General features: G+C 36.8%; 1 protein-coding gene across 1 annotated transcript; it reads left to right on the top strand.

The window, feature by feature from the left end:
- The first annotated feature begins 13,265 nt into the window (after nucleotides 1-13,265).
- LOC6734251 lies at nucleotides 13,266-14,182 on the top strand. Its single transcript, XM_044922547.1, has 4 exons — nucleotides 13,266-13,420; nucleotides 13,487-13,642; nucleotides 13,700-13,867; nucleotides 13,938-14,182. The coding sequence occupies exons 1-4, from the start codon at nucleotides 13,340-13,342 to the stop codon at nucleotides 14,091-14,093; spliced, it is 561 nt and encodes a 186-aa protein (XP_044778482.1). The 5' UTR covers nucleotides 13,266-13,339; the 3' UTR covers nucleotides 14,094-14,182.
- The last annotated feature ends 1,644 nt before the right edge of the window (nucleotides 14,183-15,826 follow it).

Consider the following 15,826-nt stretch of genomic DNA (forward strand, 5'->3'; position numbering starts at 1 on the left):
CGCCACATCGTCGGTTGCTGCCGCTGCCTGCGTCGACGCCGACATCGACGTCGTCGTTTGGCTCTTTTCTTTTGCTTTGCCAGCCGTTTCTTTGTTCGTTTCTGTATATACAAGCGGAAAATGTAAGAGGGAGGGGGATAGAGAACAAAGGGCTGCACATAAATGGCAGAGGTTTTATAACTCTTACGGGCTCTTATCCATCTGCAAACACTTCGGAATACATAAGACCATGTGCAATCAAGGTAGAATGAGTGCCTATGTAATCGCAACTTGCAATTTCCGTCAGCAGAAATCGCATATTTGCACGTAGGCGTACGTCTATATCTGCACCCCTCTCGCTCTCACGCTATTTAATGCCTCCAAATTGGAAATGCTTTTTGCTTCTTTTCCCTTCGCCTTTTCCTTTTTGCCCCCCACAGAAGTGGCAGCAACAGCAACAACCACAATGGGAGCGCGAAAGAGCTCTCCAATCAGTGGCAGCCAACAACAATAAAAGCAGCAACTTCGTTTCCGTCTTGGCGAATTAACCGTTAGACTGCTCTACGTAACGTAACAATGCAGATCTAACGGATAATTTGCGAGCGAAGGAACCGTACCATGACGATACTTTCCATGCAAATTTACACCATTATTATCATTGCCGTGGGAGTGAAGAGTTTGTTCTGCTTATTTTTTTTTATAATGATCCTATCCTCTAAATAGTAGCCTACTCACCGAATATTATTCTAAAATCTTCGAAAGTCGCAGATTAAAAAGTTAAGAGGGTTTTTCTTTCAGTTTTATTGCAGGAAAACTTGCTTTTAAAAGGCAACTATTTCTTGATAATTTTCCATTCTATTATAATACTTTTATTGATTGTTTTGGCCACAGTAAAATCGGAGATGTAAGGCGATTTTAAATTAATATTTTATTCTGTTTTACACAAAGCCAATTTTCAGTTATTTATCTCTAACTCAACCACTGTTTATACTAGTCTTATAAAACTAACAAATGTTTCTAACAGTTTCATTCAAACAAATCAATAAAGATTGATTTTTATTCTTATAGAAAAAGTAGTAATCTTAAAATATATTTAAAGTGTAAAGCCACAAATAGCTATTTATAGTTTGATAAGTAAGTAAACAACCCTACAAGCCAAACAACTACAGTTATCATTGAAAATGAAACATTTAAAAGTAACTATGTATATTTTTGGTGATTTCAACCATCGAGACAGATAAAATTTAAACCATCAATTAAATGGACATGTATTTGTACATATGTATGTACATATGGATCTATATAAGACATATAGATAATAAAAAAAAAGTAAATAAAGAATTGGTTGTTCAATCAACGAATATTTTTGTTTTGCCTTAGTTTGTTTCCACATCTGTTTTAGGTACATGTAAGTAAAAAATTGTTTTAACGATCGACCTTATGTCGAAAGCTTGCATTTTATTGAAAAGGTGCTTTTTGGTCTATTTTTAGCCTTTTGTATGAAACTTCTTGACCAAATATGCACCCAAGAATAATTGTATTTGCTTGAATCAACCTTCTATTACGGTATCATAATAGTATTGCATTTTGTTATCGAAGTTCTAATGAATTTTAATTTTATTTCTATTCATCTGTGTATTTTAATCATGTTGCGCAGTCCTAAGCGGTGTTTTAGGCGGTGATTTGTTTTATTTTCGGTACATATAAGGAAGCAAACAATTGCACAATTGAAAAAATTGGAATATATTGTAATCACTCCAGTAAACACTTTCGCAAACAGTTTTCACCGTCGAAGGAAAATTCCAGCATTACCGCGACTTCCAAAGGCATTTGATTCAATATTTCTTGATCATAATAATAAACTTATTACTTCTGTCACGAAATAAAGGATTCAATGAACATTTACCTTTCAGTAAAGAAGTTAATATATAATTTGGTAAAGTTCTTAATAGAACTTAATTAGTTTTGGGTATATATGTACATATATATATTTTGGTATATACATAAATATAAACATTATCAGGAAAAAACAAAAAACTGTTCTTTTCAGGAGCTTTGATTATTTGTATGAGTCATCCAAACCGATAAGTTCGCCAGCTTATGAATCAGAAAACGTGAAATATTGTTTTTGAATGAGTAATACTTTTAGAGGATACTTTTTGCGTTTGCAAAGATCAGAAATCGATGTAACTAAATATGAGCACACTATAAATATTTGTGAATTATTAAATAATACATCGAAATAAGATGGTTTAAAATTGCAGAACCTAAACCAACTAATTTAAACATGTTGTCAACCCTCTAAAGACCAAAAAGATGTACGCGTAATTTGTAAAATGAAAAGTGTGTTTTTTTTCACGGAATATAAAAAAGTTTCTATAATGGATTATGTGGGCAGATTACATTTTCTTTTAATTATAACTCGGTAGTAAATTACGATGTATCCTAGCTAAAAGCTTGGGAAATCCAGAGTAGAATCGATATTATATAATTAAAAGGTACTTTTCCTTCTAACACTGGTCGTTAAATCCAATTAGGCGATCCTTCAGTTACCTCCCTTTGACCATTCGCATTGGGAGGGTGAAGCATTTGGACTCCCCGTGGATTTTTATTACGTGTATTGAATATCCCGCTTTTTTGCCCAATTTCTCCGACTCCATCCGCATCAGAGGAGTATCAATTCCATTCGCCAGAGACTCCCCGTTTCTCTGGGCAATTAGAACCACTCGAACTGACGCTAATCCTCGAGTGGAATCTTCCAGCGTGTGCCGGACACCGGGCCACTGTGGGTATAAATGTATCCGAACTTTGGATACCCGGAGTAGATTGGTCTCCCATGCGGACGCCATCTTAAGTCAGCCGTCTACGGCGGCTGATTGAGCTCATCCTGTCCGCTGGACACTGGTCTCTGCCACTCCAGCAGGCAGGGACGTAAATTATTGATTGGCTTTAATGCCTGGCAATAGATTGCCCCAACTGGTTTTAACAGCTTAATTGAGACCCCATGAAGCAATAAATGCGATAAAGCGACGGACTTGCACTCGGATTCCGACTTGGAGTCGAAGTCGTGGCAGCTAGGGCAGGAGAAACTACAGTCCAGCTCGCAAGTGGGCAAACTATTCGTATCCCGCAAGAGTAAGGTTATGCAAAGCAAATTTATAAACATATGTTACTAAGCCACTTAGTATAAACCTAGAAAATTGTATTGAATCGGGATTGAAATTCTTTTTTTTTTCAAAATATTGAATGTTTTTATAGGATTAGCTAAATTAGCTAAAACATATCGATGATAGGAATAAAATATGGTTTCATAAAATATTTACCTTGAAACCCTAAAATAATGGAAGATTCGAATATCCTAAGAGTATGTTTTTAAACATAATTATTCACATCCCCGATAAGAATATATATTAATTTGGATCATATGCTTAAAATTTCGTAAATTATGAAATAAGGTTGAGATGCGCATAATGTTATGTATTATAATAATGTATAATGTATAATATTATGTAATATAAGGAGATCTTTTGTGATAAGACGTATTCCAGTTAAGAATCCAAGTAAGCAAATAAAAACCAGTTGTGTGACACTCTTTCGCTTTGGAGGAGATCTATCTCCTTAGATCCCTAGGTTTGGACCTAGCGAGGCATCACTGTAGTCTTGAGCCGCTCAGTGAAAAGACGATGGAGCCAAGCCAAAGTCGTGTCCACAGCGGCAACAACAACAACAATCTAAACGTAGCGAATGCAAGAGAGACTACAACAACAATAGGATTGGGGCAACAACAGTAACTCCGGTAGCAGCATCCCAAGTGAATGGGGGGCATTTAAGTTTAATTTGTGTGCCGCCGACGTCGCCACTCGTTCGCTTCCCTCTCTCTCACTCGCGCTCACTCCCTCTCTCTGCTTTAGGTCCTCCTTCCCTCCTCTTTCTTAAACGAAGCGCACATAGCAGAAATCCCAATCCCCACAAGCATTTGAGATTCGTATTCGTTGTTGTTGTCGTGCATTCAGGGCGCATGCCGAAAGCAAAAGCAACAACTCGTACTCATGTATGTGGATTGTACATACATACATACGAATGTGCCAGTTGAGTTTTCCCAATACGCACTGCTCTGACGTCACGAGCATCAACAGCAGGAGCAACAGCAACAGCATCGTCATAATCACCATGTTCATCATCGCAATCGCCACAAAAGCAAAAGCAACGCAACAGCAGATGTTTATGTGCCAACGGTAGAGTGTGCGTTTGTGTCGGAGAGTATGTGTGTGAAAAGGTGCATCTGTGTGTGCTAGCAAACAGCAAATAGTGCGAGCAGGGTTGTCAGCTCACTGGTGGCTAATGTGAAAAAGCTGTTGCCGAAGTGAAAAAATAAAACAAATTTGCTTAAAATAAAAAATAATTAAAATAATTTGTTTTTGTATTTACCGTAATAGTATAAGATATACATACAGTATGTGCACCATAAAAAACAAATAATTAATATGGTATTGCCTAATAGCCTATTGGATGTACATACGTATAATTTTTAAGAATTATTTGCGCCACTCGACAACCCTGGAATCTGTTATTGCCTCGCTCTGCTTTTATCTACGCGCACACAGGCCAACAGTCGACAGAATTTCTGCTGCTTTCGTCGCAGCGAGCATAATAATGAGTTTTCTCGCCTCCGCCTTGCCACCACTTTCCACACACACCGTGTTTTCCCGGTCGGAAAACGGGGGATGAGTAGTTGGGATGAGTTGGGTGGAATATGCTGAAGGGAAGAAGGAATTGGGACAGCATAATGCGAAATAATGTTGAAAATTATAAAGCGAAATTGCCAGAGATGCCAGATAGAAATACAAACGGCCAAACGGAACAAGCCACATTCAGTACATACACACACCACGCATATACATACTTACATACGTACAATAGCAAACTGGTTGCCAGCGAGGGCACGAAGATGTGTGGAATGGAGAAGGGCGAAATAACGCCGGCAGAGCGAAGCCATATGAGAACGAGAGAGCGGCGAAGAGAGAGGGAGCAAAACCAAGCATAAGGCAAAAGGCGAAAAGCATGCAAAGCAAAACTCCGAAATATATGTATGTGTATGTAGTTGTATGTGCGAGGGCCGCTGGCGCCTGCGAAGAGTTGAAGAGGGAGAGAGCGCAAGAGCGGAGAGGGAGAGCAGCAACGAATGCGGGCAGCAAAGCGGAAACGAGCACAAAGCGGAGAAGCCGATACATAAGACACAAACATTCGAGAAAACTGAGAGGCCAGCGGCAGCATGAAAACAAAAGGTAGCCGCCGCTGGTTTTGTTGTTGTCGGCCGTACCGTCTCTCAATTAATCAAAAATATTTAGGTTCATATTTAATTATTTGATTAACTGCCACCGCGTTCCATTCATTCCAGGTGTCCTCTTACCTTTAAATTTATCGTTACAGAAGTCAAAGCATACAGTTTGCACTCACAAAGGGCGAAATAAGAGTCGAAAGTGATGTAAAGTATATCCATCCGATAAAATGGGTGAATTTCTATTGAAGTATGCTTGGTATATTATATACTTTCCTTATGTGCTTCATTATTTGAACAAAAATTATACAATTTATTTATTTCACCAATTGAATGAATCGACTGAATGAACTATTAAATAAGTATGTTAACTCTAAATACTATGATCAATAAAAAAAGTGATTAACGTTTGAACCTGTAATTAAAGGCCATTTGCTTACAATACTATTTAATTTGATTTTGGAATTCACTTTTTTTAAAGGACCTTTTTTTTGGAATATTGCTTTCTCACGAAAATAACAAAGATAAGATAGTTTTCATCACAGAAATGTATTTGTACATTTTTTAGGATGAGATATTCCTGCTTAGAACCTTAAGTTAGTTAGAGACCTAACCAAAAGAAGGAATTTATCAGAGGGTTTTAAAGAGGGTTTAAAAAAAATTGTATATACGTTTATGCTTCATTACGTGAATTCCGCCGAAATTGACGATCGCTTTAAATAAAAAGAACTTATTAGGAATTTATTAATTTCAACTATATTTCTTTAGGAACACTGCTTTGCAACTGACTAACTGAATTAAAACTTTGAAAAATTATTACTCTTCAGTATGGAAATCTGCTTCAAAAAGTGCTAGAAAGAAATCATTTTAATTGCTTTTCCAAACACGAATAAGCTCTACTGTATTTACCCAGCCCCTACCATGAGCTCCCACTCCATGCTTCACCATTTATAAGTCGCAAAAGTTGAACAGAAAAAGTTACCTAAAAACTTGAACAAGCCGAGCCAAAGTTCACTCCAAGTCGTGCAACTTTTTTATGTTCACGCCGATTTTATGCGATGTCTTTGCCCGAAAAGGAAACGGCTCGAGGGGGCGAATAGCGGGGTGGGAGGTGGAGCCTTTTCGGGGATACGACGCAACACGTAAGGGAAATCCGGCAGCGGATCAATGAGAACGGGTCCCGGTCTCAAAAGTTCGAAGATGGCAGGCTGGCAGGCTGGCAGGCCGAAGAAGAATCAGCCCATTTCACAGTTGAAAGCGGATTTGAACGCACTTAAAGATGCAAAATCAATTTGCCGGATTTGACGGCGGCGGCATGTTAACCTTCTCGGGAACTTAAATCGAAATCTCGACGAGAAATAAGAGCGCACAGTGCTGAGCTTCCCGGCCAAAGGCTTATTGAATTACAGGTAATACTTCCTGCGATATTTTCACATGCTCATGCGGGTTGCAACATCAAAGCGAGTGTATCGGAATAAACAAATGGAAGCGCGATGCTTACTTCAGTCGGATTTCGAAAAACTAAGGGGGTAGCATTTAAAAGATATCCGGTTTAACACTAACATCGTTTGTCACTCGCTTGTTTGTATTTTCGATTTTGCTTCCATATTCATGGGTTTTGTTTACCATCCATTAACTGTTTCTGTTTGTTATTTCTGCCAATTTTTGCTTACTGCAAAGTATTCAAGTTTCATAAAGCAAAGAGTTCAATAATATTTGTAAATATGAAACACGTTGAAAGTGAAATAGTTTCCAGCCAGTCATATTTCAGTTTAGTGTTAGAAAACGTGCCGTTTTTGATTTATTTGCTGTATTTGTACTTGTTTTAAAAATACCATTGATTGATAGAATACCTTGATGAATTCATAAAAATAAGCCTTAGTTGCATAATCAAACTCTCTGACAACTGCAGATTTCCGCTCTAAACCAGAAAGGACATGAAAAAAAAGAGGATTATTTCAATTACATGCTTTGAATATTTGCCTAGGGGTTACGCACTGAATGTCAGGGAGTTTTGGGAAAGAGGGTGGTTAGAGCACTCCGCATACAAATGCCAATTCTTTAAACCATTCAAGACCGAGCGCAAACTTTTCAAAATGAACCCTTTTAGTCAATGATGAATGAGTGCATAATTTTCTATGTCTTACTACCAATTCATTCAGAATTGCAGCAATATACACGTTTTCAATTTCAGTGGCTTCGTTTTGAAGATTTAATTTTAATGGGTTGTAGATTTAAATGGTATAATAGATTTTTTCAAGGCGCGTGGCAGCTAGAAGATAGTGTATTTGATCTTTAAAAGTTAAATATTTTTAATTGGGCCTACTATTTGAATCGATCTAGTCATGTCTGTACGTCTATCCATATGAAGATCAAGAGTTCGGAATTTTTAAAGGCTCAAATATGAGAATTAGTATCGACCGAACCGCGAAATGTCAAGTAGCTACAAACTGTCACGATTTCACCTCTTAAAGATCGATTTTTTAATTGTAGTCTACCTCCATATACTTAAATCACGCCAAAATCAAAGACTCAAATGTTTCGCATTGTATATATATCAATATTCATATATCTATTTATCTATCGGCGAAAATTCCAAATGTTTAATTATAAATGATGAACAATTAAGTGGTGAGTACTGTGAACTAATTATTACAATAATAACGTGTATTAATGTTTGGCACATAAGTAAATCGGAGCTATTTTTTCAATATCGTTATATCGATTTGTAGAATTAAATGATATTAATTTAAGGCTAAAAATGATTTTTATACCAAGATGAAACATTCTCATGTTTGCTTCCTTCTTATTATACTACCTTAAAAAACAATAATTTTTATTCTAGTTACATTGAATTCCATCTTGAACTATACAACAACAAAATACAAATTTACAACTGACAAAAACTGGGTCCTCCAAAAATTGGCAAGAAAAGACTGAAATAAAAAATGGAGAATTTTTTAAAAGAACGGGCGTGGCAATCTTATAATAAACAAACTTGCGCTGTGTCTACGTTTCTAGAATCTTCTTGCTCAGTCTTAACTTAACTTATTTATAGTTCACGAGATTGCAACCTTTATACGGACGGACAAACGGACACGGCCAGATCTTATATGATATTATATCTACTTACTTCTTTGACCTGTTACATTTATTTCACTGAATAAATAAATATCTAAGAAAACGTAAAGTAAAAGTCAAAATAAACATGCAATGTTTAACCGTCGCGACTTTATTGTTGTTCAGTTGTTTTAAAACTAAGATCGCTGCCAACTCCAGGTTTTTTATTCGTAAGGAATGGTTTTACGTGCGCCATTATATGGAAACAAGCCCGTGAGCCGCACCAACTTATCATTAGCTGGCGAATAGCCACTTGGACTGAAACTGAATGCTGATCAAGGCAGAACCGAGTCACTGGGCATTTTATATTGCAAGTTTGGGCCATAATTATGCTAATTTCCGGCGACGGGTATTGGCAAAAAGCCCGACAGAAGGCCTGTTCCTCGAGCAATTTAAATCCACTTTAATTGGAATTTTAAAGTTAACAGCGTCAGAGATTAAGCTGCAGCAACAAACAACAATTTAAGCCCTTAAATTGCAAATTTCGCAATGTCCCCGGGGAAAGCGAAGGGCCCAGTAAAAGGTGGGTGGAGAAGGCGGCTTGTCGTCCTTGCCGGCATATTTCAATTTCCACCCGCCAAACCCTCTTTAAAATTCTTCCGAACATCGCGGGCATAAACTAATTAGTGACATAATTTCAAAAGTCGCGACTGGTTTTCGAGCCCGGTCCCGCAAGTTGAGGGGTGTGACAAATCCCGCAGGTTGTCAAAGGCGAACCAAATTATATTACACAATGATTATGAAAAATTGCTTTGTCATTACACGGATCTCCCAGTTCAGGATGACAATGGTTGCAACAAGACCCACTGCCTTGGGAGACATTTTTTTTAGTCAAATTATATGAACTAAGTACATTAAGTAAGTCATTTGTTCTCTTAAAAATTTGAAGGATTTCAGGGTATTTCTATTCAATTTCGGGTTGCCACGAAAAAAGGTTTAAGCCTCGCGTTTAAAAAGAGCGTTTTTCAAATTAAGATTGGCAGATGTCAGACGATGGGGAAAATTAAATAAACGTATATTTCTGATGGTTGGTTGGTTGGTCAACTGTTAAAGCCTTCCGTTTAAGTTGTTAGCCATCTGGCATTCGTCAAATAAAGTAGTAGGCTTATACGCAAAAACTTATTTTGACAAGTCAAAAAACTTTAATCATATGGTATTGAATTTGTAAACAAGTTAAAAAACTATGTTTACAAAGTTGTTATATTCAGTTCAATAACAAGTATAATATTGATACGGGAAAAATGTTACAACACAAGAATGCATAATTGGTAAGCAATATTCAAAATGTTCAAGGAAATATATATTATTTAGCAGAATAAAATTAAACAGGGATCTATTTAGAGGGAGATCACTTTAAGTTTTGTTATTAAAACTCGAAGCATAATATAATATCTTTCTGATATATGAAAATTAGCTGTAAAGATTAGAACTACTTACAAAAACCCAAATAATAAAACATGCACAAATTTTAGTATAAAATTAAAATGGAATACAAACTTAGCCATTTAAAGCACGTATCAAAGAGTGAAACCTAATCATGGCAACATAAAAAAGTGAGTGCAAAGGCCATTGAAAGAGCATAAAAAAAATGAGAAATGCCAACCAAAGTTTGAATGGTTACGTAAGCTCCATTTGCCCCAAAGCGGCTTATCCACTTGGAAAATATTTGGAATAGCTCAATTCGATATAATAAATAGATGGCCGATTGTCATAAGATTATCGCATTTCGGGCTCTCGCCGATTAATTAATCATTCGCCGGGTATCTCGTTGCTCTCTTTGTTGTTGTTGCTGGCGTGTCTCAATAAAACATCGTGTGATAAATCGAAACAAATTATAATTGGACAAAAGCGGATAGCGCGCACACACACACACGCACACAGACAAGCCGGCCACAGACACACGTGAACGAAACGAATCGAAACGGAAAAGGAGAAAAAGAAAAAACAACGACAAGAGCTGAATGTTAAACTACACCCACACACAAGTGTAGCCGTAAAATGAGCCTCAGCAGTTTCCCAATCAAAATGTAAATATTTCCCGACAGTTGCTCGCTCGCCGTGTGGATGCAGGGGTTGCGGGGGGCTGGGCGAGGGGGTTGGCCGGCCTGCAATCCATAAGTAAATATTGCTCGTGTGCGCCTCTGTGTGAGTGATTGTGTGTGCGTGTGTGTGGTAGCGCACTTTTGGCCAGGCAAAATGCAAAAAACCGAAGAAGCAACAGCAAAGGCAACGCCATGTTTGCGCACGACGCGACGCCTCTGCCGACGTCGGCAGAAAATATGCCAATACCAAAGCCATGCCCCCCAACCCCCAGCAACCAACAACCTTCCCATCCCCCCACGCCCCCGCTCGAACCCAGCGACGAGTCACGCAAGGCGAAATGAGGAAAACAAGGTGCCCGGTTGGAAATGGCAGAGAACAGTTGAGCATAATTTTTATGCTATGTTTTTATGTTTAGTTACTTTGCTTTCAACCAAGTTAAGTACAAAATTCAAAGAACGTTTAATTTGCACTGCCTGAAGAAATGAAATCATGCATTTTACTCATAATAAATTTGTTGTGTATAATTAAAAAATATTAATTTTAAATATATATTTTTCTTATTCAAAATAGAACGCAGATGCTGTACTAAGCATAAAAAAGGTGGTTTCACAATGATAATTAGCTTAGTTGATTGACATGACTCATTAATATAATTATTATTTACTTAATTAATTTTCTGTTTTTACCTGAAGAAACAACGTAGAAACCAAAGCGAATGACACAAGCCGGTTGAGAATTTATCAACGGTCCCACCACCGAATTGGACACGGGGCACTTCGTGCTTGTGCTGTGTGGATGGCATGCTGGCGTCGTAAATGGAACGATGAACGGGCGGCAAGAGCCAGGGCAAAGCAACAAAAACAGCAAGCAGAGTGACGTCTGCGTGTGTGTGTGTGTGTGTGTGCGTGAGCGTAAGTGAGTATCTGTGTGAGCGACGGCTGTTGTTGCTGCCTTTCGGTATCTTGCACTCGAGCGTCGAGACTCGGATTCGAAATCGGAATAGGCACAAGCACTATACTATACCCCGCATTATCGTGTACCGTAGTACCGCAAGTGCTCATTACGAATGCACGGCGAGAGGAGAATGAGAAGAAGCAGAAGAGAAGAACTGTGCGCGTTTTTTCGAGGGTTAATACGAAAAATATATATTTCAGTCCGCTTCACAGATTTGCTAGCAATTCAAATCTTTCATCTTTCATACCCTTAACGAAATCCCCTTTTTTTTCGGCTTCAGTTTCGGTCGCTCTCGTACTCTCTCCCGCTCGCACACATGAGCTGCCGCATAAATTATGCTCCCTTTTTTCATAAATGTCACTTTGAGCGTATATTTGCCGACTAATTGCGGCAGGGTGGGTCGCCAAGTGGGCGGGCAGAAAGTAATTGCCACAGAGCTGCGTAATAAGTACACCTGTCAAAATTATTTTGGCCGCGACATGGGTTTTATGAGGTGATTCAGCACGCTGCGTAAAGCCAATAGGTCGTATTTTCCTGGATGGAAGTCGCTTTGCTCAGGCTGGCTTTCAAAAATCATATGTTTTCTGACCTTGGAAAAAAACTAGGTCAAGCACAGCAATAGATTTCAATCCTAAAACTTCTTATGCAAGGGTGTCGTAAAAATTCTCAAAAATATCTTGTATGTAGAATTTTTAGTTTTTGGTATGACAGTTACTATTTAAAACCAAAATTTAATAAAAAGTTTCAGTAATAAATTATTGGTAAACTGGTAAAAAGAAAATAAGAATTTGTAAATAAGATTCGATATTTCTAAGTATGAATATGAATTCGTTATGAATTTCATTCACGTCGTTACTCATTCGCCAAACAATAAGCCTATCTCAAAAGCACTTTTTTGAACTTGGTTCTGTCCGACACTCTTTTCCCAATAACCATAGCATCAGAACCCAATGAAAACCCATTCGGTATTTATTTCCGATTGTAAATTACTTTCTAAGCTCCCGCAAGGTCAATGAATCACCCAAAACCCCCCTTTGTAGGGCCCATGAAAACGTAAATGTAATTAGGCTCTAACCACCCGATGCCCACCCACCAAACTTCAGTGTATTTGCGTTTGTACTTGTGCTAACCGCACGTACAAAACCACAGAGCAGTTGCAACATTAATTATTCATTTTGCCAGAGGATTCTAAAGGATTCACCCGCAGCAACATCGTGTGTCTGCCTTTCTACGTGGCTACATAGGTGCATGTGCAGTTCACATTTTTGGGGCAGCATACATAATCACTTTCCACACACATTGCAGAGGGGTGCTTAACTGAGTTTACCAAAATTATGATACAGTAGAGGGGTCAAGCAGTGTCAAACGGACTTAAAAAGGTCGGAAACGCTTAATTTATTTCATACACATTGTCACAATGTGTAGAATAAAGCCATATAATAATGGTATATGTTTGCTATATTTTGGTGTTTTTAAATTTATTCCGTATCAACAGGCTATTTTGATCTAGAACACATAAATAATTTGTAGCACAGCTTAATTTAATAGATGTTAAAATTATGGAAGATCTAAAGTTGCGTTATTCAAAAGATGTTTTTCTGCAGCGTAAAAGTATTGAAAATATAATATTTATATAAATATTATATAATATAAAATATATAGTTTTATAAAATATAAGTTTTAATAACTTAATATTGGCAGTACTTTGGATTCGTATTCGGAGATACTCGTTTTCATATAACCTTTTTATATTTTGTTTTCCCACCAACAAATTGTAATTGTAAATTCATAGATACCCCAATAGTACGTCATATATGTTATAACACAATTTCATATCTGAAAACAGTAATCAGTTTTTCATATTTAATAGCTCTTTTAGGTAATTGCCGATTAAAGTGTAATTTGTCTTTGACAATTATAAGCGACTATTTAAAGCTTAGTTTTTGGCATTTAGCTCAGTTGTTCATGAAACATCGACACTTCAAAGTGAATAGAAACATGCATTTTTCCGTTGGGTTTCTAGTGACCATGCTTTTAATCAGGAAGGTAAAACTTCAATCAAACTACGAAAATGATGACTGCAGGTTGTACATATACATACATACGTTGCAGGTCCATTCTCTAGTTGAAATAACGAACTTTAAGTGCGAGTCATTGGATCGAAACTTTTCCAACTTCGAGTACTGTCGCATAAAATCTGTGAACCGGACGTACAAATACGTTTCCCTTAAGGTCAATCTCTTCCAAACTCCCGTGAATCAAGTTAAGGTATGCCGTTAATTACTCACTTCATAACAGCTCCTTTAACTATCAACTGCGGATTAGGTTAATACGGCCCTTTATAAGCGCCTGAATGGCTATAAGCCCTTTCTCTACAATGTGACTGTAGACGGATGCAAATTTTTGAAAAACCAGAACTCAAGTCCCGTTGCTAAGTACATCTTCGGTATTTTCAAAGACGTCTCCAATATAAACCATTTCTGCCCCTACGACGTACGTAAGACTAAACGAAAAACATCCGCATTTCGCTACTGTTTTAAATATATATATTTTTCTGTTTCAGCATGACATATTTGTGGAAAAGCTATCAGCAGAGAATATTAATTTTCAAATAACGAAAATTCTTCCTTTTCCTGAAGGAAAATATATGCTTCAAATGCACTGGTTCGCCTATGAAATTAACCGAGCCATAATTCGATTATATTATACACTCACATAAGATAAATATATTCAAACAGAACCACACAAGTTTTAACTTTTCATATGAAACATATGAAACAAAACATCGCTGTGCAAATATCAAATTCATTCGAAATCTACAGACTGGAACGCTTCAATAGTAGTTTTTAATAATTATAATGTTATTATGACTACTATTTAGTGCACTCATTATACCCGTTAATCGTAGATTAAAAGGGTTCGTTGAAAAGTAAGTGTAACTGGTAGAAGAAAACGATAGTGGCCATATAAAGGATATATATTCTTGATCAGGATTAATAGCCGACTATGTCTGTCATTTTTTCATTTTTTGTATGTCTTGTAAAATTCTATCTCCAAAAAACTATGGCATTCTCTCTTGTTATGTTCTTTGAAATGTGTTCCGTAAAACATAAAATGAAGGGTATTCTAATATTCTAACACGGATATTTTCACAAATGAAATGAAATATATGTATGTACCCGATTTAACAAGGTTGATGGAATTAAAAAGCTGAGATAAACACTAAATAGCTATTGCAATATTAATGGATGTTAATATTCTAGTAAATTATTTCTACTTATATGTATATGTATGTATGTATATATGTATTTATGAAAGCGTTGTTTCAGGCCTTAGTGAATGTAACGCTCGATCTTTAAAGTCCTGTAAGGACTTGTAAGGATCCCATCCCTTAAAGATGATTGGAAAACTTATCTACGTAAGGTAGCTGTAAAATATACCTTATACATACATACATTTACATATTTGTTTCCACAAGTACAAATTATGATTTCCCATAAATGTATTAGCATTTCATTAAAATTTGCATGCAACTAATTCATCGACAAGTCGGATTAAAATGGCGTATTTCGCAATGAATGGGTTAGAAATACAAAAGAGAAAGATATAGTAGAGTTCCTCGACTCTCAAGTACCCATTACGAGAGAGAAAATCGAATATTTTGTTGGCATATCAATACAAATTAGCAAGACTAATACTAATCAAAATCAGCATCTAATCTGCAACTAATTCCAGCTCTTATAGTTCCAGACAGTCGTGTAGAGGAATTGACATAACCAGCTCGACTCGGATAGTGATCCTGATAAAAAATTTACATATTTTATAGGGTCAGAATCGCTTTGTTCTACTAGTTACACATATTTAGCCAAATCTAGTATACCTTTTTATTCAACAAGAAGCTGGTTTATTATGTTAATTTGTTTGAAAGATGAATTATTATCTATTCATCTTTATCATTACTTTTATTTTATTTATTATTTACTACTTTCATAATATTCTACTTGCATATCTAATAATCGAGTGCCCGTCGGTTTACCTCCTCAAAATAAAGGGTATAGTTTCTTTTTAAATTGTTTTGATTAATAGTAGCATCACTCCTCTAGGGCAATGTGGGCTTCAGACAGACTTCCGTGATTAACAGGAAGCTTCTCTTTGAATGAATGCACAAATGGGAATACAAATTGCTGAAACAGGCTCCAATATTTATACCCTGCTTCCAGTAACGATCTGAGCTGCTATCTCTTTTTGGCATATGGTAAAAAGTGAAGTTTACTTGTGTATATAGACCACATAACAATACATTACAAAGAAAACCTAACACTTGGAGATTGCGTGGAAAATGCGGTGTCATTTGCGAAATTGTTATTATCTTTTATCATTGATCAATCAATCTATAGACGTTTTTGGATCCCCGCTCTAAGCGAAAGACGAGCATGAAATCACTTTGTGTAG

This window comes from Drosophila simulans, chromosome 2R (assembly GCF_016746395.2).
Source record: "Drosophila simulans strain w501 chromosome 2R, Prin_Dsim_3.1, whole genome shotgun sequence".
NCBI lineage: Eukaryota > Metazoa > Arthropoda > Insecta > Diptera > Drosophilidae > Drosophila > Drosophila simulans.

Bases quoted from the DNA above. Each gene is read 5' to 3' on its own strand.
- LOC6734251 (XM_044922547.1), top strand. From the start codon at position 13,340: ATGAAACATCGACACTTCAAAGTGAATAGAAACATGCATTTTTCCGTT. The intron at 13,643-13,699 runs GTATGCCGTTAA...ACTGCGGATTAG, and splicing joins CTCCCGTGAATCAAGTTAAG to GTTAATACGGCCCTTTATAA. The intron at 13,868-13,937 runs GTACGTAAGACT...TTTCTGTTTCAG, and splicing joins ACCATTTCTGCCCCTACGAC to CATGACATATTTGTGGAAAA.